This window comes from Chelmon rostratus, chromosome 5, assembly GCF_017976325.1.
Source record: "Chelmon rostratus isolate fCheRos1 chromosome 5, fCheRos1.pri, whole genome shotgun sequence".
NCBI classification, from domain to species: Eukaryota; Metazoa; Chordata; class Actinopteri; order Chaetodontiformes; family Chaetodontidae; genus Chelmon; species Chelmon rostratus.
Genome location: NC_055662.1, coordinates 6,032,172 through 6,059,495, shown reverse-complemented (window position 1 = coordinate 6,059,495; position 27,324 = coordinate 6,032,172). Strand labels below are relative to the sequence as shown.

General features: G+C 40.4%; 3 protein-coding genes and 1 long non-coding RNA gene across 4 annotated transcripts; 3 read left to right on the top strand and 1 right to left on the bottom strand.

Annotated features, from left to right (window-relative positions):
• Positions 1 to 1,559: 1,559 nt before the first annotated feature.
• ncaph (non-SMC condensin I complex, subunit H) lies at positions 1,560 to 12,769 on the top strand. Its single transcript, XM_041936548.1, has 18 exons — positions 1,560 to 1,665; positions 2,787 to 3,009; positions 3,185 to 3,275; positions 3,401 to 3,493; positions 4,014 to 4,131; positions 4,326 to 4,474; positions 5,087 to 5,276; positions 5,460 to 5,542; positions 6,070 to 6,263; positions 6,628 to 6,773; positions 7,272 to 7,378; positions 8,324 to 8,443; positions 9,425 to 9,532; positions 10,298 to 10,441; positions 10,744 to 10,854; positions 11,058 to 11,134; positions 11,633 to 11,708; positions 12,381 to 12,769. The coding sequence occupies exons 2-18, from the start codon at positions 2,792 to 2,794 to the stop codon at positions 12,438 to 12,440; spliced, it is 2,085 nt and encodes a 694-aa protein (XP_041792482.1). The 5' UTR covers positions 1,560 to 1,665; positions 2,787 to 2,791; the 3' UTR covers positions 12,441 to 12,769.
• On the bottom strand, positions 5,118 to 13,913 carry LOC121606315. The gene is made up of 3 exons (XR_006006838.1): positions 13,870 to 13,913; positions 13,501 to 13,567; positions 5,118 to 5,287 (listed from the first exon to the last, which is right to left on the bottom strand). It is a non-coding gene; the product is annotated as an uncharacterized LOC121606315 (long non-coding RNA).
• Positions 13,914 to 14,701: 788 nt separating this feature from the next.
• Positions 14,702 to 22,172, top strand: LOC121606314 (vesicle-associated membrane protein 8-like). Its single transcript, XM_041936549.1, has 3 exons — positions 14,702 to 14,875; positions 18,620 to 18,787; positions 20,076 to 22,172. The coding sequence occupies exons 1-3, from the start codon at positions 14,861 to 14,863 to the stop codon at positions 20,259 to 20,261; spliced, it is 369 nt and encodes a 122-aa protein (XP_041792483.1). The 5' UTR covers positions 14,702 to 14,860; the 3' UTR covers positions 20,262 to 22,172.
• Positions 22,173 to 24,108: 1,936 nt separating this feature from the next.
• On the top strand, positions 24,109 to 26,526 carry LOC121607159 (vesicle-associated membrane protein 8-like). Its single transcript, XM_041937853.1, has 3 exons — positions 24,109 to 24,221; positions 24,865 to 25,026; positions 25,792 to 26,526. Exons 1-3 carry the CDS (start codon positions 24,219 to 24,221, stop codon positions 25,975 to 25,977), a joined length of 351 nt encoding a protein of 116 aa, XP_041793787.1. The 5' UTR covers positions 24,109 to 24,218; the 3' UTR covers positions 25,978 to 26,526.
• Positions 26,527 to 27,324: the final 798 nt, after the last annotated feature.

Here is a 27,324-nt window from a genome sequence, read left to right as displayed (position 1 = left end):
TTTCACAGCAAATGTGGGGGGAAAACTGAGGAGAGTGTGAAACTCCAATCAGTGCTGCCTGTGGCATGTTCTGTAACTTGGCAGAATTGGAGCCTTAGTTTTTACTGCCATCTAGTGAGCATTGCTTTTTCATTGTTGTCAACTCATCCTCTCTATTCCATTTTCACATATTTCGGTTGGCTGGGAAATAAATTTGTCAGATGAAGGAGTAAATCAGAGCAAATAGGAGCAAATACATTATATCTAGATTATATACATTAAATCCACCATCCCATCAGATTCTATACCCAATCTTTATTACTTTGCATAATGTAAATTATATTTACATTTGAAGAGATGCCATCGCACTACTCACTTATGAAAAGCAGACTGCAGATTTCCACTCCCCATTTAAATTGATGAAACTGAATTTTTGTTTTGAAAGGTATGTTTTTAAAAGGAACAAAGACACCCTGAAGACACAGGTGAGCCAGTGGTGAGGTGTAAAAAAAAAACATCCTTGACTCTGATAAAGGAAAAGCCATTCCATTCAACGGCAAGTGACAAATATGTTGTCAAATATGTTGAATACTGGTGAGGGAACACTACAACAAATTCAAAATTACATTGATGGCCTTGAGGGGCATTCCAGTGTTTGTTTATTTGTCTGTGCTGGCTTGTCTTGGAGGCAATTTTGATGAAAGAAGGGAGAATGATGCATGTGGGACCAATGTGTGTTTTCTTCTCCTTTCATGTGAACTACAATATTTGTTTTGTTTTACGAAGTCACAGCTGAGTGCCCTCCAACCCTCAGCATCTCCTGCCTGATCTGGCAGGTTTATAAAGAATGCTATTTCAGTAAATGTTTTCCGCCCCAAAAAATAAAACTCTCATTGCATCCGATGGCTGTCCTAATAACTGTGCCAGTGAAGTAACAGACCACTTAGACTATCACAGTGTTCATCAAATTGTCAGTGATCCAGCACATGGCAAACGAAAGAATGAAGACTTTAACAGAAGGGGGAAATGTGCATGCAGAAGGTGTTAGTGTGTCATAGCAATACAATCTCTGTATCAAGTGTTTATGAAGGCTATTAACAACTTCCTAACAAATTGTGCAAGAACAGCTGCAGCGACAAGGCACATCGCTGCCTGGAGACAAATGTTTATTTTCACCCAAGAACAACATTCAGCATTGATTACACAAATACTGAACAGAATCTCACGGTCAGACTTTTTAAATATGTATTCAAAAACAGAATCATAAATTGAACAAATCACTCAGGAATTGATGTTATCAGTAGTAGTAGTAGTAGTAGTAGTAGTAGCTATAAATCTAAAACTATAACTATTATTATTATTATCGTCATCATCATTAATAAGGTAATCCTTCATTATTTGAACAAAGCTCCCAAAATATACATAGAATAGTAATGCAAATAGCTGATTTGAGCTGTATCTCGTTAAATTGTGGGATTTTTTTTTCTTGTTGGTGAGTCATTCCGAAAACCCACTGAGTGGGCGTGGCCGTGGCGTCATGACGTCAAATGTGTAAACCGTTCGGCGCAAAAATTCAAACCCGAACAGGAAGAAAAACTAACGTTACAGCTTGCTCCGTTCTCCTGTGCCGGACTGCAAATTGTTGCCAGTCGCAAGAAAGACATATCGAATTTTAGGCATTGTGAGGTACGTTGAGTGAACCATGCAAGATTTGTTGTACAGCTCTGGTGTGTTAGGAAACCAGTCAGCTAACAATGATAGCGAGGGCACGTTCATATTAGCTAATGCTAAGAGGAGCTATCGTTGTTATGCTAAATTGCATGGAAAGTTAGCGTGAGTATCAGCTCGTTTAGCTCGAGCAACATTTGTCTTTGGTTTGTTAGACATATAAGTTAGCTTGGCAACTTTGCTGTGATAAGATAACTTGCTTTCGCAAAAAAGTTTATTAGCGGTTAGTTAGTTTTTTTTATCTACCTTAAAGTTAGCGTCATGATATCGATGGAGTCCTTTTGTTTATAGTGTGTCGTTGTTGCTAAATTAGAGCTAACGCTAGCTTAATTTCAATCAAAAAATACGGGATCTACATACATATACCTTAAAAGCAGTACTTTCTGAAACGAAAGTGTTTTATAAAGTATTCGCATTAAGTGGCATGCTGCAGTTGGGAAAGGTCGGTGGTGTGGCGCAACAGAGCAAGTAATTTGTGATGAAGATATGTATAAAGTGGGAAAAAATGTGTGCACCTTTCCAATAAACCGTAACGTTAACATGTAGTGGGCTGTAGGTGTACAGTAAAACTCGTTTACAGGGGCAAGCAAGCAAAATCCAACGTAATTCTTTCTTATAAATGCAGATTTCTTTTATTTTCATCACGTCATGATTCTTCTCACTTGAGATTTTCTTGCATTTCCCACTTGAATCCTTATGTTTACATGTGGACAACTACTTTGTGTCAGCTTACTGAGGAGTGAAGGCCGTCAAACTGTTAAGCTGGACAATAGGAGATATAAAACGCCCACTGGTAGTCTCTCACACTGTAAACCACGTTATCACAGATTTAAAATACTGTATATTCTGCTGGAAATTTTGCCAATTAAGTATGTTAAAATTAGCAATGGATCAACTTTTCTTCATAGCGAGACACATAGCAATACAGTTGAAGTGAAAAGCTAATACTTTTCAGAATGTGTAACATTCTGTGACCTTTTTTATTTCTTATCCTAAACATTGATCACTGCTATTTTCCTTGAGGTGCAATTTGGACCTGTGTCAACATACAGCCTCTGTGTTTGTATATTCGTCTCCAGTTAAGATGAGTGCAGCCTCCACACCCGTTTCCCATGTACGTGCAGGATGGACGTCATCCTCCTTGAAGAACAAGGGTCTATCTCCTGCGGCCTGCAGCACCCCACTGCTGGCAGCCTTCCCCGGCAACGATGACGAGCAGGAACGACGTCAGCGCCGAAGGTCAAGAGTCATTGACCTTCAAGCTGCCACTGAATCCTCTTTTAATGACTCTGCATCTCATAGGTAAGCTGTAAATAAAAAGTTTTTTCAAACCATGCTTTTAGCTGTTTGAGCATGACTTTCGTGACAGGCTGTCATGTAAAGCTTATAGAGTAAATTTGGCTTTAACAGCCTGTTTCAGTCTGCCTTGCTAATATTTATCTTGAGAGCTTGAAGATAATCTCACTTTTGTATGCAGCGCCACAGGGACTCCCGCTGCCGTGCCCAAGTTGTCAAATGCACAGATCTCAGAGCATTACTCCACCTGCATAAAACTCTCTACTGAGAATGTAAGTGTTACAATAGTAATTACAATGGAAATGCACTGCTTTTTCTCTTTGTCATTTAAGCTTTCTGTGTGTTTAAAATACTTATTAAATGGACAGTGTTAAGAGCTTGTTTTTCTTTTTGGCAGAAAATCACCACCAAAAATGCCTTTGGTCTGCATCTGATTGATTACATGGCTGACATTCTCAAACAGAAGGATTCTGAGCTCACAAACTTCAAGGTTTGAGGCTTTTTTTAATCTAGTACTTTTCATTTTGTAATGAAATTGAACAAAAATGTATCATACTTTGTCTGTTGTAGCTATTTCCCCAATCTAACGTGATAGTCATGAAAAACCAAGAACACAGACTTTGTAGTCATCCTTCAAAAGGATTTCTGATTACCATCAGGCTGGTTTACTTTGAAGAAACAGTGGTCCAAATAATTGGCCTGGTTGGATATCATGCTCTTGAAAAGGTTTTACATGCTTCAATCCAGTGAAGGAGAGCATTCAACCCAGTTTAAAGGTCTTGATAAATTATGTTGTCTATCATGGACTTCTTATCTGTTCCTGAGTTAACCCAATGGAAGCTGCAGACCCTCTGTTGGAAAAGGGATTGCTGGAATTATTTAAAAAATATGACATGTTATTTGAGCTAACTGTGCCATGAAAGAGTCATTGTCGGATTAATTTCACAAGCAGTGTGTATGATGTTTTCAACTATTCCATCTGTGTGTTTGTGTGTGCACATGTCCTAAAGGTGGCAGCAGGCACTTTGGATGCTAGTACGAAGATCTATGCTGTGAGGGTGGATGCTGTTCATGCTGATGCCTACAGGGTGCTGGGTGGCCTCGGGGCCGAGACTAAACCTGGAGAGGGTGAGAGCCTCAGCAGTGTTATTTATTTATTTTCATTTGTCTTGTTGGAATTTTATTTAAATACTTACACTGGCACTTGGATGCAGGTTTTTACACTTTGTCTCCCAGAATGTAAAACTACTCACGTTGTTCCGTTATTTGAACATTGTTCTAAGTTTTCTGCTTTTTGTTTCTTTTTTTTTGTGCATATACAGGCCATGGACCGAAGGAGGAGGAAGGAGATGAAGGGGCCGCAGGAGGCGAAGTGACTGCCAAGCAGCCGAAGAAAAAGAGGCCTCCTAAGAGAACAGTCGAGCAGAACCTGAGCAACATCAATAGTGCAGAGTCTGAGAGGAAGTGTGAGGTATGGTGTTATTTTACAAGTGTCATCTGCTGCACCACCATTTTTTAATAGGTCACCTGTCTAATTTGCTTAATTCTCACCATTCCTCAGATGAGGACAAACAAACTGACTGATTCTATGCAGAGATGCAGAACCAGTGCTCCTTTTTTCTTTTTTTTGGAATATCAGACCAGTGCATCAGTTGTTTTGCCACTGTTTCTGAGGTCCTATGTTTCGTACAACAGGTCACTTTACTTAAATGAAAGCCGTGGCAAAGCAGAGTTGAGCATATCATTCTGTAATAAATTAGACCTTCATACTTGCCTTAAGTCTATCGAATGTGAGATTGATTACTGATAAGTTCAAGTTTTATGATTACGATCAGCTATTAGACACGGATCACTAAGATGTCGTCTTGAGAGATTTTTGCACATTTCTTCTTTGGTCTCCATTATGACTGCATCGACTTTCCATTTACAACTGATCTTCATGCTCAAATAGCCAAATGATTTTAACATGAGTGAAGGACATTTGACTCTGAACTCTGTCAGTGCATTGTATACATTTTTTTGACCTCAGTTCTGTTATCATAAGGCTGTGAAACATGATAAACTGTTCTTCTTGCCCATCAAGGTGGACCCCATGTTTCACCGGATGGCCTCATCCTTCGATGAGAGCAGCACAGCTGGCGTCTTCCTGTCAGTTCTTTTTAGTGAGAACAGTCGCTGCGAGCTCTTGTTTCCCTCCTACATGACCCTCCTCCAGTCCAGACCCTCTTACTCTCCTCCGCCTCCACAGGGAGTCCCTGCATCCCCGTTCATGGGTAAGAAATACCTACCAAGGCAACAAGCATTTACTTTACATAAATTGTTAGGTAGCCATTAAACATTGTCCCATTAAGTATTAGTCTAAACTCAGAACCTTAGTGCCTAGCCGTGTCTCATCTGGTGACATGTTCCTCAGTAGAAATGCTAAATCCCATCTTTCTGTGCTATGTTTCTGCTAGCTGGACTGCAGCGTTCCCAGGAGAAAAGCTCCATCTGCCCCTCACTGCAGGACTTCTCCTTCACTAGCTGGAAACCTGAGCAGGTCAGACAAACCATAAAACCACCAGACTAATAATATAAATTATTCTGATGAAATTCTTTCATATTTCTTACCTTAAATGGAACCAGCTGTTTCTCTTAAAAGTTTGGCATCTTTGAGGAGGGAAAAAACACTATGCTAACCATATGTCAGATCCTCTGTTGTTTGGTTTTTAATATGTCTGAGTGGTTATATAAGTGTATGTCCATCAAAGTATTGACCTGAGGTTATATTGTGTGGAATAGCAGAGAAGGAAAATCTGTTGCATGCAGGGATTTCACTGTGTTGTTTTGCTTTTACAGGAAAGGGAGAATTGTTCTTGGACATTTTTGTGTAACATCAGGGCAGCTATCCTACAAAGCCATTCGATACTGCCTATATTCATAGATGCAAAGATTATAGTGACAACAATTGAAGATCCAGGAATATTCTCTGACGCTGCAGTTTAGGATCCACTTGGTCTTACATTGAACTGTATAAGTCTGTCAGATCCCAGCATGCATTCTGTCTGACTGCAAACCCTCTTTCAGACCATGAATCAGCTCTTGGAGAAGATGAAACAGGGCGAACATGTGTTTGACGTGAACGCTGAGCCTGAGCCCGAGCCTGAAGAAGATGACTGCCCTGACTTTGATGCCGACTACGAGGAGGGACTGGGTGACTGCGAGGAGAGATCCAAGGAGCACAAGGAGGGTTGTGAGGCCTCTGGCTCTGGCAAAGGACGGTAAGATCATGGATTGTAGAACAGTTTAACAATGATGTCTTAGAGGCAGAAGAACTCACCCTTCACCACAGACCTTCTGATTGATTTTTCTGTTTTGTTTTAGTTTCTAGAGATAGCTCTCTTTTCTTCATCTTTTCTCTCCTTGTTCTCTCTAATACTGATTGTACTTTGTGTTAGGATGAAAGAAGTTCCACACAGAAAAAGAGCCTCTTCTTAATGCCTAGTGCAAATTTGAAATTCACCACTTATATAATCATGGGGGAAAGTAATTGCATTGCCTATTATCAGCAGGAGAGGAGGTGTTTAACGCAATAGAACAGTGCGGGTTTGAACGGGTTCTCATGCTGGTGTCATGGTGGTACAGGGATGTGATTCCAATCGGAGAGGGAGACATTGCCACCATGTGTCTGCAGCTGTCCTCTCAGCCCAGGGAGTATTCATACTTCAGCCCCAGGACCATGGCCACGTGGGCTGGACCCGGCTACTGGCAGTTCAAGCCAAAGCACAAGTGTGAGTGAAATTCATGGTTTAACATAATTAGAGACAATTGTGGGGTCAGAGAGGAGATCAGAGAAGTAAGTACCCTCTAGCAAGACACAGGTTTTTATTTATCTATGTACTTGGATAAATGTAGGCAGGTTACTGCTGTAACATATTAACAACAAACGTGTTTATATTTTATGTACTTTGCTCTATTTATTGTGAAAAGAGTTAATGTAGCCTCAGTGTACTGCATTTCTTCTCTTTGTGTTGTCCTCATATGACGCTTACCAGGGTGTTTCTTGTTTTGGTCAATAGCCATCTCATTATGTGTAATACCAGAAATGTATTTGAATGCTGTGTTATACTGACAGCATAATGTACACACACTTGGCTTCTGTTTGTGTTTTGACGGATGTTTGGATAAATTAGGTTTTCACATTTCTCTAAAAGCCTGTCCTCTGCTGCTGAATGTGTGCAGAGTAACAATCATCTGTCTGCCTGTTTTCATGTACTTCTTCTCCCTAGTGGACCATTTGCCTGACAAGGAGACACGGAAAAGGAAGCCCAAGAAGACCTTTGAAATAGACTTCAGTGATGATGTTAATTTTGACACCTACTTCCGCTCCACCAGAGTAAGAACCCTTGAATATTAGAATATTTACTATTGGAGAGTGTCATCTGGTATAAATGTTGCTGATGTTAATTGCTTAGTATTAAGGGAATAGTGCAAGAGATGGAGAAATATGTTTTCACGCTGAGAGTTAGATGGAAAAAATTGATACCACTCTTGTGTCTGTGAGGTAAAGAGGATCAGCATTCTAATCTGGATAATTTGGTTATCCATGTACAGAGAACAGGGCCCAGGGCTTTGACACATAACAACAGAGTCCGAGTCTCAACATGTTGCGTCTGGAAATGTGGAGGCATTAAATGCACAATATGTAACATTTCCACATTAAAATGTCTAAAACAAATAGACCCATGTTGTTGGGTGGCGTACTTACGTTGTGTTAATTGTTTCCAACAATGTTCAAACCCAGAGAGCAATTGATAATTTTTTTCAAGGCAACATGGCGTTCCATTTGTCCATCTCAAATAGCGACATGGAAAACGCCAGATGATACATGAGCCATGTACATTTCTGCCTGAGTCACGTTATAGATTTTCATAGGCAATGGTGGTTGTTTGACAATGAGGATAACATTTACCATGACACCACTCTGCGACACAACATCATCAAACAACATCTGTTTGAGCATGAAGATCAGTTGTGTCAACATTTGTTTTGATTGAGAGACTCCCTAGTGGCAGAAAGTACAGTGTGCATTTAAGGCTATAACATGGCACTTTTTGGCATACTAGCAGCCATAGCAATGCAGTGTTCAGCACTCAGTGCTTTGGGAATCCTTTGTGATTTGACATATTTCCATATATATGCATATATGCATATGATAAAATTGCAGTTTTTGCTCTAGTAATTAAATTCAGTGAAAAAGAATCTACAAAAACAGTCTTAAGATAAAAAGTGTCCGTAGGGATTTGAGAATTAAAATTTGACGTTTGTTTTGCCTTCACAGGCTGCCACTACCAACAGCAAGTCTGCCCTCAGTGCCAGCAATAAGAAAACAACTCTACCAGCAGACTTCCAGTTTCCCCCAGAGACGCTCTCCCAGCTCATCTTAAAGCCCTCCAGTTCGGTGAGTCTTCACCACTCCTCTGAGCTGACGGGACTGGCGAAAAAGTTGAAAGTAGAGACACACAAATTCAGACAAACTTTTTGTTTTTTGCAGAATCAGAGCACCGGTGTGGTCCGTTGCTTTTGCAGAGCAGCAGGGAATATGGCTTAGTTTAGGGTCATTGGATGAAAATGAGACACTGTTCCTTTTACCCTGTTTATCCAGACATTAACAACATTGTTTCTGGGTGTCAAGCAATATAATTTCAAGAAGAACAGCAAGCAAGACAGTATGCGATGGAAGGACATATTCACAATGTTAACTTCTATGAACAAGGCAAAAAGCGAATTGAGATGATTTCCTGCGGTAAATTTTTCCCATTTGGATTCTAGACATCATATACATCAAAATAAGCTACACTGTCCTTTTCCAAATCTCTTTAACTTTACCACAGAAATAAGGAGGAAGCAAACCTGGGTAATGTTGGTGATCTGACATTAGACTAACCCCTCTGATGTAGGCATACATTAACAAGCTATGACTATATACCATGTATACCATGTGTCTGTGTAGACTGTGACACAATGTAATGCAATATTACATAGTAAAGTTACCTTTGAATAGATGTAGGTGTCCTTGCTGATGGTGAGGTCCACCCTTTACATTGGATAACATTTTACATTTTTTTTGTCAACATAGCATAACATATAGCAAAAGTATAACAGGAAAGGGAAAGTTGAGGTTCTGCCAGGTACCCTGCCTGCTCAAATGTTATTGGAGCCCAAAGTGTAAAGTGGCAGATCTTAGGAGGGGCTAATTCAGTCAGAAAAATGTAAAGCCATCACATAATTCTTATGGTCATCATCTTTTTTTATACTAAATTAGACTATTCACAAGATTGACACAAGCTACGGTCACCATATAATTTACCTTGAGTATCTGTAACTACATAGATCACTTGTGTTGCTTTAAGAAGGGTATATTTGTTTTTGTTTACTCCAGTTGAGTCAAGAAGGCCAGAAGAGGCTGTCTGGAGAGCTTGGAGAGGGGATTGGAGACTACGACTACAACAATGCCAACGACACAGCCAACTTCTGTCCAGGTCTTCAGGTCTGAACTGCACCTTATATGCCATTTGATTTAACTTGTTTTTGTTTATTTTTATTGATTTTACTTGATTCATATTTTAACAGACTTCTTTTTATCTGTGGAGTAAGGGTGGGTGGTTCGGGCTTTCAGTAATATGATATTGCAAAGCATTTCAGTCAGTGCAGCTCTGTCTCTTCTTCAAAATACTAGAACTCTAATGAGAGTCACCGATGCAAACGGACCTGCTGTACTGATGCGAGTTAGCTGCGTCCAGCGGATCCATATCAAACTTAAAACTAACCTCAACTAGATGCTCATCAGTGCAAAATGCTGCTCCGATTAATTACTGTGAAGCAAACACTATGATTATTGAGTCATCGCCACCTCAGTTGAATCAGATCTTTGTCATGGTCAGTTACTTATTACTTATGTTGGTGTATGTGGCCTTTGTTGAGTGATGTAGCATCTCTGCTCTTTTTTCTGTCACTTTCAGCCATGTTTGTTGCTGGTGTATATATATGTATATATTTGAAATATCATGATGTGACTAACTTTTTGTCACATAAAGATTTATACTGGTATTATCTGAGAGTAGGTGAGCAGGGAGGAGCTTCAGGGCATATGACAGCTTTCAGTCATCGACCTGTGAACTTTCAGCACCTGTTCGTCACTCAGATGATTCTACTGATAAACTGACAGATATGGAGGATTGTCATCAGCAATTACAAAAACGGACTAGGAACCATGTCTCACATTTCCATCCTTTTGGCATCTCTTCTTCTTTAGGGTGGCGACAGTGACGATGATGTCGAAGGGTTTGCCGGTTCAGACGATACCCAGCCTTCAGGTGACAGTATACCCCTGCCCTCACAAGATCAAGAGGGCATCTCAACCTATGGAGAGGATGATCTGGTACCTGAACCACACAGGGTGAGTAACACAGGTGTTTAGTGCAAGTATAGTGTATGTGGGTCTTTCTAGGAGTTCCATCTCTCTGCTCAAAAGTTTCTTTTAGAATATTTTTAAGACACTGAAAACTCAGAAGTTCTGTAGTACCTGGCATCAATTACAGGCAGTAACTCTGAACATAACAGAGCACTTAGGAAGCTTAAAGGCTGTGGGCACATGTCACACAAAATATTCTGCTCATCTTGAATTGGACTGATTCTAATTGAAATTTTTGCTTTGCATTTTACATACTTGTAACTGCATTATTGCTTGTTTTTTTTTAGGTCAACAAAATTGAGATCAACTATGCTAAGACTGCAAAGAAAATGGACATGAAGAGACTGAAGAACAACATGTGGACTCTTCTGACAGAAAGCCCAGAGAAACCCACAGAGGTACAGTGCACTGATTCCACAGAGTAGCCATGTGTCACTTTGTCTCTATCTCTGTCACTTTCTATCAGTTCAGTAGGTCTTCAGACTCTAGTCTTTGGCCATTGCTCACATTTTGTGGGTAGACATGCAGCCAGTCAGAGATCTCTGTGTGCCTGTGTTTGTGCATGTCTGTTTTACGAGTTATGGTTTAATGTTCCCTGTAGGAGGTGGCAACTATGGAGAAACCAGAGGTGTGTGGGGAGAAAGTCTTCAGTCAGACCACAAAGACACTGCTTCAAAGGTACCCGACCTCCTGCCATGCCACAGCACTAATGAGAAATAATGATGGCAGAATAGCACTCGCCAAAGGGGCATGCAGATATATGTATCTGTACGTGTCGTGTTTGACTTATTTACACTGTTGTGCAGGGTTTCTTCTTAGATTCAGAAGTGTAGATTTGAACAGTGTCTTCTCCCACATGTCTATATCCTTGTGAAGAATGGTTTTCATTTGAGATGCATTGCCTTGTTTGATAAGTATGTAACAACTGGCCACAGTCTTCAAATCCCATAAAGATATACTGGCTTAATGGGGGTGGGGGGTCATGTCGTAACCCTGCAGTCCCAGTGATCTGTGAACCGAAGCACTGTGTGGGTGGATATGTTTTTGCCAGTTACCCTGGCAGAGATGTATCATTTGGACCTGCTGAGAACCAGCAAACAGCAGAACTGGTGGAAGATTCACTGTGTATGTCCTTCTCTCTCTTCCTCTCTTCTATCTCTCTTTGTGTCGGTCCAGACTGCCAAACACAATGGCTCAGAACCTGTCGGTGCCTCTGGCGTTTGTCGCTCTGCTTCATCTTGCTAATGAAAAGGTGAGTTTTATTCGAAAAATAGACATTATAATCTAACATTGTGGCTGGGTGTTTTTATGTAAAAAGGAAGCAGCATTGTTCTATCGGCAAGAGAAACAAAAATGATAGATGCATAATAGGTTTTGAAAATTGCACCAGGCAAAAAATGCTGCATAACATAACACACACACAAAACTGTGAACAAAGAGATACAACATGTTAATTAGCTAACTTTAGAAGTCAAGGTCGTCCCTTGGTTCCAGTCTTTATGCTAAGCTAAGTGGCTGCTGGCAGTAGCTTCATATTTGGTGCACAGACATGAGAGTGGTGTCAATCTTCTCATCTAACTCCCTGCTAGAGAGCAAATAAGTATATTTTCCAAAATGTCAAACCCTTTCAGTTTGTTTTTGTTTTGCTATCCTGTAGGTTTAACATTGAACACTCGAAGCTGTCTCATATAGAACATATTGTACAAGACTAATCCATTGCTGCAATGTATTCAGCTACATCTGGTCTTCACCTTCAAGTTATCCGTGTTTTCCTTTGGACATAGTATTAAATACCTAAACTGAGAATGTAAAAAGAGAGGACTTTTGAAGTGGAAAAGGTTTTATTATATTGCTGCATTGGTATTAAAATATTCATGTCTATTTACTGTAGTGCACAAAATAGAATATGTTTTGTTTTCAACAGAACTTGGAGCTGGTGAAGGTTGACGACATGTCAGATATCATCATCAGACAAGGCCACTGAGGAGAAATGAATGATGGGATGTTGTATGGAGAGTCATTGTTATTCTTTCATGCTATTTTTTACTTGTTCATCTCTTCTCTTCATCATCACTTTGTATAATATTTGACGCCTCTCTGTAATGCTCTCTTTTTTAGATTTTCATTGTGTTTTTATTTGTTTTCTAGTAAGTACAGTCTGTAGTCTGGAACTGTTCAAAAGTCAATGCTATCTTTTATTCCTAGGAAGGAACATTTGTCTTTCCTTTTATCCTGTACTATTGATGCTTATCCTGTGTGTAGATAATTTAACTGCTCGACCTCCGCACAAAATATGTATATTGTCAAAACAAATTAAAGACTTTTTCTAAAACACGCTGTAGAAGTTAATTCCCAAACATTAGGCCTTTTTCCCGACTATCCATATTTCAGAGAATGAAATAAACGGTGTTTTAGCACGCTTGCTAGTGCCTGTCAGGAAAATTGTTTTCCAAAATGGACATAATGGTTTGGATTATTTTAGCTTGTGATTCAGAGCAGCCTGCAGCAGTGGCCTGAAATGACAGCAGTAATGAACAGCATTTAGGCCTCATCGCCGCCTTCAGAGGTAGAGGTTAAACCGGTTGGTCGGGGCTAGTGCCGTTGGCTAGGTGGGACTCAGTATGATGTCAGCATGTCAAGCAGCTGCAGAGCTGGGAGGAGCCACTCAGCTGAGAAAGACAGCAAGGGCACAACAGGTCTAGGGTCTTTGGCAGAGTTGATTATCACTCTGAGTTATGTAGAAAATGATAAGTAATGGCTGATGGTAGTCTGTCCCACATGCTCAGCGCTGTCAGTTTCTAATGTGAATTGTTTTCCACACTGAAACATCTTTATCTAATCAAGCTGATCTGTGACATGGAACACTGCTGCTGACGTAGAGATACTGAGTTATTGTGTTAAGGAATGAGCAGCTGCCATCAGCAATACAACCTAGTGACAAATGAAATTCTTAAACCAATTCAGAAAATAGCAAGTAATTAACCCAAGAAAACATGATGAACCAAGAAAAAAGGCACAGCTGCTTGAGAGAAGACTACACTCACTTGGTTGTAGATGGTTTCTGGCAGAAATGATGTAGTGTGTCACTGTTTGCTCCTTAGAAACACCGAACTGTAGACGTCACATAGAAAAACCAGGAGTCAGGCTTTAAAAGCAGGGTGAAGAGAGAGATGCTGCACAGCATCCCTACACAGACTGACTCAACCCAGCCTTTCATGAATTACTGCATTCAGAGTGAGTGAGTTTCATATATGTAATATTTAGACATTTTAATGAAATAAATATGCCATAATATGGCAGGTGCATCTTATCCTCACTTCTAATTTCTGTGTTTTCTTGAAAACATAAATATAATATGACAAATACTGAATAAAGCTGCGACAAAAAAGTAGTCAATTCTTCCTGTTACTAACCTTGTTGTTGTTGTTGTTGTTGCTGCTGCTTAGCTCTTTGCTCAGCTGCTGATTTTAAGGAATGCTTGCTATGGGCTCACTGTATATTAGTGTTCGTGTAGTCTGGCTTGCTTGGCACACCTTCACGCCTTAGCCCTTTTGTTTGATCCTAAACAAAAGATGACATAACACCTGGCTCACGCCTCAGAGCTTTCAGTTATTAAAGAAGAATATACAGTGTTATCAAACAGTTTGATAGGTTTATCTCCATGATTCAGTACTTATGAACGCAGTCAACATATGATGGCAACACCTCGGTATGACACCATGCTGAGGGTAAGACAGGGGGAGCCACATCAAGTTGTTGTATTACACAACAATAAAGGAAATGATTGCCTTCAAAGTAAAAGCACACAATTGCATGGTTCAATGTGGACAAATGCCTAACAAAATAGTCATTACATTTATTATAAAGTGAAAATAACAAATATGCATATATGTATAAAAACAATGTACACAATAAAAACGTGTTTATTTGCTAAATAAACAGCATGTTTCAGAGCTTTCAATGTGTAGGCTACAGATAAATCCAGGCCAATATAATTTATTAAAATGTGTTTTCTCACTATTGTTTCGAATATATTTTGAAATTTGTGGTGAAATGTGACTAAAGTACTTAAAAAAAAACTTAGTACTTTAAAAGTATCTCATTTTTACGTTTAGTGCCAAGGCTTTGCCAAGGCTCCCAAAAAGTTACAAGTACTTTATTTTCAAAGTACGGTCAGGAAATTGTGGTTTTATTATGGTCAACTTGACACTTGAAGCGAAGGAATTCAGTTTGAAGGGAAAAAAAACAACCAGGAAGTTGAACGGAGGAGGAAACGTATTCACTTTGGAGGAGCATCAAACTCGAGTCTTTAAAGAGGATTTATAAAGGTTTTAAGTAACAGCGCCAACTTTACAGAAAGTCGACCCATCAGGTCTGCGGTCAAAGGGCGCTGTCTCCAACAGGATGGACATTGATCCGGTAGGTAATCATGGTGGAAGTTTGTGTTTTGTTGTGTAGAAAGCTTCTCACCTTTAACGTCTGACACGGCATGCAACAGGTGTATTTCCAGACAGAATAAGTTACATTTCACTGAAAACTGTCGCACCGAGTGTGAAAATTAGTTAACGCAAACCTGAGAGAGCGCGGACTTTTCAGGGTAAAGAGAGGGAAGTCTCAGAGTAGCCGAGCAAAATGGCCAAAGTGCAGCCGCAGCTGAAAGCACGCAGTCCGAGCTGGAAATACTGATATTCATGGAGTGAAGCTGATGTTTTTTTGCTGTTAAGTTAAGTCAGGCACTTTACATGGAAACTATACAGTATCAGGTTTTTATTTCAGTCACCAAGTGAAACGTTTGTTTTGCACACATTTCAACAGCACTGTCGCCTTTAACCAAACTCCAGTAAAATATGTGCTAATTAAATGCTAACTTACCTTTCCCGCTGATAAACCCGGCCCAGTAAGGTTCACGGTAGTTTTTAATCGCCACATTTCTCTTATAACCCGTGTTTTTTAAAACGGCATAGATATCATCCACCGTCCAACACGGTTTTCTGAGCAACATTTAAACTTTTACATCTTGACATCACCGCTTACCTTCTTATAATGGGTCATATTGGGGTGTCATGCTAACACACGAGGGGCTAACATGTTCTATCAACAAAACAGTGCAAAGAGAAGCAGCTGAGAAAGCTTCGCTCATACATCTCTCTGGATTGAAAAGAGGCTTGTAAAAATGCACTGTGTCTAGTAGAGCTGTTATAACATTACCTGTATACTGAGTGTCAAGGTAGTTTGAAATTGCTAACTTTGCCAAACCTTTTAACTTGAGATCCTTGAAAGACTCTGGGGGAAGTTCCAGGATCTTCCAGGAGTGAATTGAAGGATACTTCACTGTTCTTAATAGTTATTTTATTCATGACAACCTGCAAAATGACAAGAGACAGACCTTTCCTTCCGCATTCCCTCCCACTGTGCTATAAACAGCTATGTGATTAGTGTGTCAACTCATATCTCACAGTCATCAGCAGCAAAGGCTGGTCCAGTGACGCTCCACGCTGTGTCTGCTCCAGGCTGCTGACATGAAACTGTTGCTTCCTGTTTTAAACACTTTTAAACATGACCTTCCTTCTCTGTGACGGTCCACAAAAACTGCAGAACTTACTGACTCAGCTGTGTTGAGGGGAGCTAAACCAACAAACACTGTTTTCCTGTAGCCTGCACAATATATTAGCTCTGGTTTTGCGTCAGCGTTATCTGGTGTGCTTTGATGAAAGGAAAATCTCGTTGCTTGTCTAGTGTCTGCATGCGGTCAGTTCAAACCTGGTCGTGTGCACTCACAGATTAGGGTTTTCACATTTGACTAGATTAGGACGTGAGCAGTGAGGATTTAACGTGGCCTGCCAAGACAAATGAAATCCATCCTTTGCATTTACAGCAGCGGTCAAAGATTTTAATAGCAAAGTCATGATTCATCTCATTCACATTTTAGAGAGTACTTCCGTATGCATCATCCATGTATCAGCTCAGTATTTACAGGGTCCCTCATCTGTCAGGCTTTTGTTTCAGTTGACTTGACTTGAGTTTCCATGCACAGCAGTTTAGATATTTGAATATGACACTTAATGTAGCTGTCAGTGCATGAATGTCTTGTGCTGGACACGTTTCTGTTTCCCTCTTTCTGTGAGTGTTGATACATGATAGCCATCAGCCATTCAGTGGGCCTCAGCGAAATACTGGCACTGGTTCAGGAAAGGGAGAAAGAGGGAAACACCTGGTTTATTTGTGTGCGAAGATTCCCCAGGTCATGGTTATACAAGAAGGGTCTAATCTAGGGCAACTGGACTTGGAGAAATTGGAGAAATGGCAGGTGGATAAAGGTTAAACAACATGCACAGCAAGACATCTGATGAGAATGCTGATGAGGATTGTTTCGACAGGGAGATCAGGAACAGAAAATGTGTAATATTTGTGTAAAAAATACACAAAAGTTGTACATGATCAGCAGCTTCATAGAAGCAAGTCTGTGTTTTGAGAGGTGAACTGGATGGCAAAGAAGAATGAGCATGAAGAAGACAACAATGAAGGGCGGTGGAGAATGAACCAAAAGAAGGGGAAAAAGGCAATGAAAGAATGAAGAAAGGAACATTGGAATAGATGTGAATAGAGGAAGCAGGTAGGGGAGGGTAACAGCAGATGACAGCAAAGCCTGCTCTGTTTCCTGGAGACAGCTTTGTTTACGGTGTGGTGCTGACTCATGGGACATGGAAGGCACTGTATGCAGACTCATACACACACACACACACCACACTGCATACAACATTTCTGCTTTGAAATCACACCTACCACTCTGAAAGATCACAACTTATCGTACTGTTAGTGTAGCAGGCGTTCCTGGAGATGTAAAAACAATGGTTTGACTGCCAGCTGTCACGTGCAGCAGCCAGCTGAGAGAACTCTCAAAGCCCCCGCCGGTTGTCACGCTCATTGCTGTCTGAAAATACCTGCCTGGTTTGATTTCTAGATTGTCTCTAATGCTATATTTGCTTATGCTGGTGTCAGACAGATGTTTCCAGCCACTGAGAGATAGGAGGAAATAAAAAAGAATATTTAAAGCCTTATGCTAAAACTGTTGGAGCCTGAGACATCCCGGCTTTTAGTCTCAAGTTCTAAAAACAGTGGATCGTACATTTACCTCAGTGCAACTCAAATGCATCTTAGGCTTCGTTCAAATGGAGCTCATGGGCTCGAGGTAACGCCATCGGGAGTCATGCAGGCTATGCTTGCCGTTCAACTTAGTACACTGCTGCTAGGCAACAGCATCTGTGAGCCACTGAGGCTAACGATTTAGGAAGCTAGTGAGCAGATATCATAATGCAGGAAATGCAAAGACAACGTGACAGAGGAACAGGATGAGGAATTCATCGGGAATATCAGCATTTTTCTCAGACATACAAAATTCAGAAGGAAATTCTGTATGGCTAAATTACAATATATGAACTTACCATCCACTGGAAACTGAACTTCCCCGGCCTTTCCATTTCTGACAACGTCAGCAGACCCATCATAAAATTTCCACTTATGAGGTTGTGAATACCACAAGAGGCAGCAATAAATGCCCACTTCTTCAAACCCTGATGATCATCAGGGCTATTTTTCCAAATTTGAAAAGCTACCTCCAGAGCTACACAAGACACTATACCACACATACCACAGGCTGGGTGGCACTCCAGGTAATGAGCTAACCCTTTTTAAGAATGTACAGTCACCTTTAAAACGAACAGTAAACCACAGAAAGCTGCTAAACAAAACTTGGATGGTGTCACCTCTTAGTTCTTGTTAAAAACATTCTGAACAAACTTGAACTGTTGTATGTTCATGCAGGAAAGCTAAGCCTTGAAGTAATATTGACAGATTAATCATTCTCTCTGAGACACTGAATGGTAGAATTGATCTAATAGTGTTAGTTTGTATGTTGATAAAATTTGAAGCTCGTATCAAAATGTAAGCACCTTGAAGTGTGTTGAATTAAAGGGATAACAGCAACAAAAAAATCAACAAAAAATATGATTTTGTCAGTCGAAATCCAAAAAGTTCTGCATTTCTTTCTTCTGTTCCTTTATTCAAACAGCCTTTTTTTCATTTACACCAATTAAAAACTACGAGAGTAGAAAGTGGGACATTTAATATAGCTCACATATGCTACACTTTGTTCAACAATAACAGGAGCGGGGAGGAGTGGCGGCAGAGCCGGTGCCACAGGACAAGGTGCAGGCCTTGAGGGATCAGGTAGATGGAGTGAAAAACATCATGACGCAGAACGTGGACCGGATCCTGGCCCGAGGAGAGAGACTGGATGACCTCATGGACAAGTCAGAGGACCTGCAAGCAGGGGTCAGTCTTACCACAGGAGTTTATCCTGTAATAACTGTCAAAGTGGGCTGAGATATGAGCGATATCCTCATATGTGCTCCAATGGTGTAAATAAACAATGTGGTGACAGTATGGCCAGTCAGTCGAGGTAATCTCAGATTCAGTTAACAGAACTGTAGCCTTTTTCTTGCTATACTTTGAATTAAGTACTTTTAATGAGACATTGTTCCAGCTGCACTTCGTCAGGTGATTAGGCTCATTAGCCCAACAACCTTTTGTCTGAGGTCAAATGCTTCACTGCACAGGCTCTAAAGACATTATTTGCGAGACATTTTGATTTTGTCATGGCAGGAAAAGCACAGGTGGAACTGATGACATTAACCGGCTCTGTTCCACTGATGTGACGCAGGGATATTAATCAGCCATCGAGCCAGAACCGCGACCCCGAGACAGATAAAGATAAACTCAATGCAGTCATTATTCATGTCTTGGCTGTGCTTCTCCTGCAATGATATGTCAAAATACCTGCATGACAGGAGTCCGCTTATGGTAGGGAGTCATTATCAGCGTCACATGAGTGGAGACCGAGCAGCAGAGACTTACACTCCCCAGCCACTCAATAAGTAGCTATTGTTAGGTTTCGTCTGAATTTAATGTCATCACAGACATCTATTTAAATAGTAAGTAAAGTGTGTTGCTAAATGTTAGATTTGTGTGTGATGAAGGCATCTTTGAAGTTATCCTAAGGGCTTTTATGGTACAAAACTGTGACAATCCCAGTGAAAATCGTCGTCATCGTCCGGCATAGCTGGTCGCCTAATGGTTAATATACATTCAATATAGCCACTACAGCCCTGGTTCAGTGCCGGCCGAGGACCTTTGCTGCTCATCATGTTCCTCTCTTAAAAGAGCAACAAAATGGCACCTTTCTGTCATTCTGTCACCTTTGGATGGAGCCAAACTAGCCGTTTCACCCACTCCAAGTCTTCATGCAAAGCTAAGCAAACAGCTGCTGGCTCCAGCAATATGTTTACTATACAGACATGAGAGTGGTATCTCCTCATGTAGCTCTCAGCAAGAAAGTGAATAAGCCCAAAGTGATGAATTAAGAGCTCCTTGCGAGCGCTACTGCTGCTTCCGTGTCAACTGAAAAAAGATATCGGCAAGACGGATCAGTTACTCGCTGCTGATTGGTTAGAGCATCACAAGAAATCCCACAGATTGAGGCTTTAATAGAGAACTGAACCACTTTGCCAAAGATAAATGAAATGCTGCTTCAATGCATCGTCTGGTCTTTGTCCCTGCTCAGGCTCAGCACTTCAAGCAGACGTCTCAGAAAGTGGCTCGCTCCTACTGGTGGAAAAACGTCAAGCTGATCGTGGTCATAGTGGTGGTCGTCCTCGTCATCGTCCTCATCATCATCCTGCTGGCCACCGGAGTCATCCCTGTCAGTTCCCCGGTGCCTCCTTTGGTCAATCCCACCCCCAAGCCCTAAACACACACACAAATAATGTACATACAGACATATTAAATCATAAACAAACACATTCCTATTGCACAGTATACAAAGTAATATATAGACTCATTCAAATCACTGCTGTCTGGTGAAACCGTTATTACTTCTGAGTTAGTTTTTGGCAGTTACTGGTGTCTTTCTTGCTTATATTGGAACTCAAGGACTTCACGCTTTGGTTTAAGGAACTTTAATGACACAGAAGCTTTTGAAACTCTTTGAAATTCCAGCTTAGCCATTTTTGAATTTGTGAGAAATGAAACAAAAGTCAGAGGAAGGCCTGAGGTCTTCACCCGACAGCAGCAAAAACGGTCACTGTTCGCGACGAATGCTTCGTATCGCCACGTCAGCTCTGCGTGGTTTATCTGTTTCACCACCAACGGTTCTATCATCGTGGTAACAAGGAAGTCCCTTCAATGTGTGTAGATGGAAATAATGTGTGTGGCATTCTCTCGCCTCTTACTAGACATCATGTTTGTCTTGAATGTTATCATGTACGTGCACCTTTTACAAAGGACAGTCTGTGTAGTTTAAAAGATGTAAAATGCAGTCTTTACAAGAGATCAGGCAGCACTGTTTGACTTTTTCTGTTGCTGACATTGGACAAATGCACCAAACACAAATCTGTAACATTTTTGGGTCACACTATATTTAATGAAGGCTGCGTTGTCTAATGGATATGTATGTTACCATCTGTACCACCTTTCAAAGTGCTTCCAGCTTCTTTGAAGTGAGACAGTCTAGAAAAAAAAACATTTGATTGAAATTCTATTTAAATTTGTCAGATAGTTATTGAGTTATCAGCACTGCTTTAAATCTTTTGAAAATATTGTCATCAGCTCCTTATTGGTGCTGAGGGTTAATGTTTGAGGAGAGGTTTGTACTCTGCCGATGGTACACAGTCAGAACTGAAAAGTTATGCGGTTACTCTACTCTGCTACTCAAAGATAACACAAAATTGTATATTTGTGCTGTGCAGTATCATCGGCCTTTTTAACTGATCATGTTCACTTTTTCCTCACTGTGTTTTAACTCTAGAAATATTGCAGTTTGAATGTATGACTTTGGTACTTTGGTACAATAAACAAACCACCGGGGTCAGCTGTTGAAGGTCTGCTCCCACACTAGTCCTGGAGGAGGATCGGGCTCTTCCAGCCAACCAGCTGAGAGAGGTCATTTACAGCCCCTCCACGGTTCCCCCTGCTGGGGCCTTGTCAACCAATAGGCCTTCACAGTTCCAGCTTATGACTAGAAAATGGCCACCCACCTCTCTCTGCTGTTACAGTACCAGTTTAGCTTCAGAGGGGACAAAATAATCCCATTTATGAACTGTAAATAGTCAACATATTCTCACCTATATGTATATTTGCATCAGTCTTAAACTGCGTTAAAGTATCTATTCTTTTAGAGGCTGTTTATTTAATGCTTTATGTCAGTCTTGTTCTTTCTTTTTCTAATCAAAAATCCAGACTGATTAATCATAAAATCATAAATAATCATAAATTATTCTGCTGTTCATCATTTTCTAGAAGTAGGTATAAAAAAGAAGGCTGTGTTGGAACTATTCCTACATGTTTTTTATGCGGCTCTGGGGTTCAGTAGTCCTAATCTCTTTGCCTGTTCACACTCTCATACTGACCTCATTAATGAGACCATGATCTTAACTGTATTCACACAGGCTCCAGCTGCAGCAGCTTTTCCCAATGCCTTTAACTCCTGTCATTTTTCTTGTAATTCTCAATCCACATCCTCAAAAACAGCTGAGATACCCGGATGCTGCTCAGTTGACCTGTGATTTAGCTGATTGATTAACAGAAATCTGAAGGGACTGATTCTGATGACTTCTGGTATTTAATGGTCGTATATGAAATAAATAGTATTTTCCTTGGCTCAGCTCTGCGGTGTCCTCTCCTTTGTTGAAGTGCCACAAGATGGAGACAGAGTCCAGCTGATCAGAGACTTAAGGAAGTAGGTCAGAGGAGATGCTTTTCATAGTTCTTAGCTCTGTCTCCCACTTTTAATTTCTGTTCAGTTCATTAACAGCTTTAGACTAACATTTAAGCTAAAAGTAGAAACAATTGAACTCGGAGAACATCTAATAGCTGCTATTTTAAGCAGTCAGTCTAACACTTAGCGCCCACTGCTGTTATGATGATGCAAAATAATGGGAACAGCTCACAGAATGATAATAATTAGAAACTTTATTTGTGTAGCACCTTTCACACAAGAATTGCAGCTCTGTGTTTTACAGCAGATAAATCGCATACACCAAGTGCTGCACATGAAAAAAAAACAATGGACATAAAAACAAGGATGCTAACATTTGTTAACTAGCAGTCACAAAGTACAGACGATGGGTTTGTCATCACTTATGCAAATATCTGTTCATGAACCAAATTCAAATTTTGACCTGATGATGGCGCCGTCTGAAAAGTCAGTTGATCACCAAAGGTACCGCAGCTCATTCTGTGGGGAATATGAATGTACAACATTTCATGGCAATCCATCCTAATTATGCCAGGATAGTAAACAGGAGTGTCGTTTGGCCGGTAGCACCAGATGAAAAGTCATGAGTCAAGTCCCACGCTTGAGAGAACCCTGTTGTGAAGTTTGAGGTTGACACACTCGTTGGCCGGATTTCAAACAACACTGAGAATTCATATCAGGAGGAAATCAACGATCTTGCAGGATGGCACACAGAGAACAACCTGCCTCTCGAAGTCACACAACACCAAGAAGCTGATAGTTGATTTTTCAAAAAAAGCACCCCGGTCTACATCAGTGAAACTGAGGCAGCAGATGAACAGTTTTAGGTTCCTGGGAATCAGCATCATAGGGGACCTGTCATGGTCATCACGCATCTCCAGCCTGCTAAAGAAAGCTCAGAAATTACTGTATTTCATAAGGAAACAAAAGAAGGCAACATTCCTTCTAAGTTACTAACTTTTACACAAAATATTCTGACTGGAAACATTACAAACTGACATGTGGCATCACGGTCCAGGACACGAGGGCTCTGCAGTGGGTAATTAAAACCACCCAGAATATCATTGGTACCCATCTAGCAAGCATCAGTGATGCTAGTGAGGTGACACTAAAAGACAATACCCACCACAGCCAAAGCCTGTTCATCCTGCTGCCATGTGACAAGCAATACAGAAGTATCTACTGCTGTACCATCAGACTACAGAGCAGCTTCCTTCCTCAGACTGTGAGACTCCTCAACTCATCCTCCACACTCCACATAAAAAACTGTTTATTTTTATTACTTATTCATCCATTTGCATAATTTTTCTTTGTGAGGAGCATAAAGGGACTGCAACTAGCATATTCATCGTACAATACGATGTTTTAGAATGATAAATGAATGAAACTATAAATGTCAAGTCAAACCATTCAGAGGTTGTTGGGCTGTTTCAGTCTGGATGCAAGAAGTGCACAAACCAACCAACAGACTGACACTACCTTCCCTGCAGACATGCTGCTAGCATGGCTAAAAGACAGCAACAAAATGTTGCACAGGCTTGTTTCAGGTGTGACATTCAGGTAAAAGAAAACAGCAGAGCTACATTTCCTGCTGTTGAACTTGACTACAGATGCAATTTAAAATTGCCTGAAAATGACATCATTTCAGGAAGTAATTATGTAATTTTAATGTGATGAGATTCCTGTTGAAACAGGTCAACAGCTTAAGTGTGAACCAATAGGCTATCAACTATGGAGAGAAAGGCAGCTTGATTTGACAGGACGGGCAGAGAGGCAGGCTCGTTGAATGAATTCTGATGACATTGGTTGGACTTTTTTTATTTCACTCACTAATACAGGTGATGTCACGAGTGAAGATGCCCTCTTTTTAAAGAAGTTCCCATGTTGTGGGGTCTTTAAGTGCACTGGATACATGACAGGCTTGGTACAAACACAGCAAGAGTCAAGACAGACATGGTAAGTGGATAGTAGCCTTTTATTGGGTTAGACAGTTAGAGAGACAGACAGAGAGGGAGGTTTCTTTTGGCAGAATGCTTTTTAAAAATGTGCTCTGACTCTTCTGTGTGTGAGTCCCACAAGGTTGTGGGAAAAAATGACCCCACAGCTGTTGTGAACAGCAAAGTCTTTTTTCTTAAATGACAAATTATGATTCAGAAAATAAACAAACACAGATATTTTCAGTAATTGTACTAAACTAGAATTTGGGTCAGACAGAAATTAAACTGGAATGAGGTTGAAAATGTCAAAAATAACAAATTAAAGTGCAAGGAATGTCAGTGTTAGTGAGATTAACAGTCAGGAAGAAAAATTTGAAAGTAAGCAGGAAAGTAACCAGTAACTAGCTTTCAAATAACTGTAGGTCCCCTGAAATGTAACGGAGTAAAAGTATAAAAGTAAAAAAACATAAAATGGAAATAATTGAGCAAGGTACACATATCATACTCAGTTACTTACGAAGTAGTAACTTTAGTTTGAAATAGAAGTGGCTCTGTTTAATCCCCAAAATAGAATAAAAAAAGGCCTTACATATAAAGCCACTTATAACTAACAAATAAGCACACTCTATTATCTTTTTATCATCTGTCATTTCCCATCCCAGGAGCAGGGAGGAGTGGTGGCGGAGCCAGCACCACAGACCAAGGTGCAGGACTTGACGGGTCAGATAAATGGAGTCATAGACACAATGAAGAGGAATATGGGACTCCTTTTGGAACGGAAAGTAAACGACCTCCTTGAAAAGTCAAAGGAAATGGAGGATGGGGTCAGTCTAAGTTCAGGAATTCATTCTTTTAATGTGATTAGTGTAAAAGCGGGTTGTATTGTTGTTTTTATTCATATAGTTGCATTAATGCATCTGTGGGGTACCGTACAGTTACAGTGTGATGTGAGGCCAAATTAAGAGGTTGTTTATCATCATCAGGCAAACCAGTGTCATCCCGCATTCAAGACATTGCAGTTAACAGATCAGAATAACAGAACAGAATTAAGCACTTTTCTGTAGTAAGGTATTGTTCCAGCTGCCCCTCCCTAGGCGGTAAAGCTGGTTAAAGGCTTTGCTGCACAGGTTGCATTGGTCATCATCGGGGATGAAGTTGCCACTTCCTGAGCAACCTGTTTTCCCATTCCAGGAAACGTTTCTCTTTCAGTAAATGTTTGTTATGATTGCAGGAATTACTGTAAAGCAGCTGTTTCAGGCTAACGATATGATGACATTAATGAAGGCGGTGTTCCATTTAGCTTTGGAAGGAAGTCAGGCAAGTGAGCCAAAATATAGAAAGGTCTGTTAAAATAGCTTGTGGTATTTTTTTCTATTGCTCTGTTATAAGGGTGATAAGTGTTGTTACATGCTTTCTATACAAAGATGTTCTCAGTGACATGTGATTCAGGTGTAGTTAGAGGACGGAGCTAATGAACTTTCAAAGACACACTGATCAGTTTGGGGTCTGTAAGAAAAAAAAAAGTGGAACTGTGTGTCAAGAATTCATGTGTTGCTTCAATGGACTGTCTGGTCTTTGTCCCGGCTCAGGCTAAACAGTTCAAGCAGATGTCTCAGAAAGTCGATCGCTTCTACTGGTGCAAAAACGTCAAGATGATCGTGGTCATAGTGGTGGTCGTCCTCATCATCGTCCTCATCATCATCCTGCTGGCCACCGGAGTCATCCCTGTCAGTGCACCTGTGCCTCCTGTGGTCACTCCCACCTCCAAGCCCTAAACACACAAATATACACACAATGTACTTACAGACTCAATCAAATCAAAGACAAATGTATTCCTATTGCACTGTACACAAAGTATCACTCACCACACAATTAAAGGACTGGTCCATAATTGCAACTGCAAAATACAGTGGTTAATAGAAATTACAGTTTATAGCCGGCATTATTTTCTAAAAATGTGATTTCAATAAAAGACATGCTGGGTGCCTATACCTGGACTGATATGTAAGTACAAGGAAGGAAGAGAAGAGGCTTTGGGCAAAGTTTTTAGACAGGGCTTGAAATGAATTACTCTTTAAATATTTTTTGAATTAGTGAATAGCTAATAATTCCAGGGCACAGTATATAACCTCTATTTGTTCAGGTAGTCTCACTGACAACAACAAGTCACTGGGTCAATGTTGTTACTGGGTAAAAGGAGAGGAAAATGCAGAACACTGAAGAGCAAGAGTACCAATGTTGTAATGAAATGAGTTATGTCATGTTTTACTGCACTTTGAAATTATGGCTTACTGAAAAATGCACTTAACTGAATAAATATATCATCTCACAGAGAAATGTCATTTGTTTCATTTGAAAAACTATAGTATAAAAAATAGTGCAGCAAGCTATTTATCAGTTTAACAACTGACAACTGGTCAATTTTCTGTTTTCATTTATAGCTGTTTTAATAATAGCCATTTTCTTTAAGTGTATGAATGACATGGATATGAAAGATAGTGTGGGTTCCTAAGAGGAACGCATTTCGTCTTGTGAGCAGACAAGAAAGTTAAAGGCAGTTTGTAATCTAGACATTTGTTTGCCTGGTTTATAGTTTGTCAATAATACACAGTTTTGAGATCTACAATGTCAGTAATACATAATCAAAGTAAAAGAAACTGATGTTTTGCATACAAAAAATATGTTGTAGAACAAAAATCACATAATTGTGATATCCTATTATTCTAAATGTCTTGCTGCTCCCTTTTAATGGTGTGAAATTTAGCCGTCAACCGTGCTGGGTTTAAAAATTTCCCCCTGAGCTGAGAAGACCTTGGAGGATTTTGGAATACCACTGTGTCGAATATCTTTATATATAGCAGAGCTAATGCAGTTTTTGACTTCTTCAGCTCAGCTCATAGACAGTGTTCCTGCTGGTGTGAAGCTGCTGGGACTGAAAACAAGCTCTGGGAGGCACAAGGCCTCCACACTTTAACATGTGGCTTTGGTACTTTGATTCAATAAACACACCATCAGGGTCAGCTGTTGAGGGTCAGCTTTCAGGCCCATGTCTGTTCCCACACTTCTAGTCTTGGAGAATCAGGCTCTGCCGGCCAACCAGCTGAGAGGGATCATTTACAGCC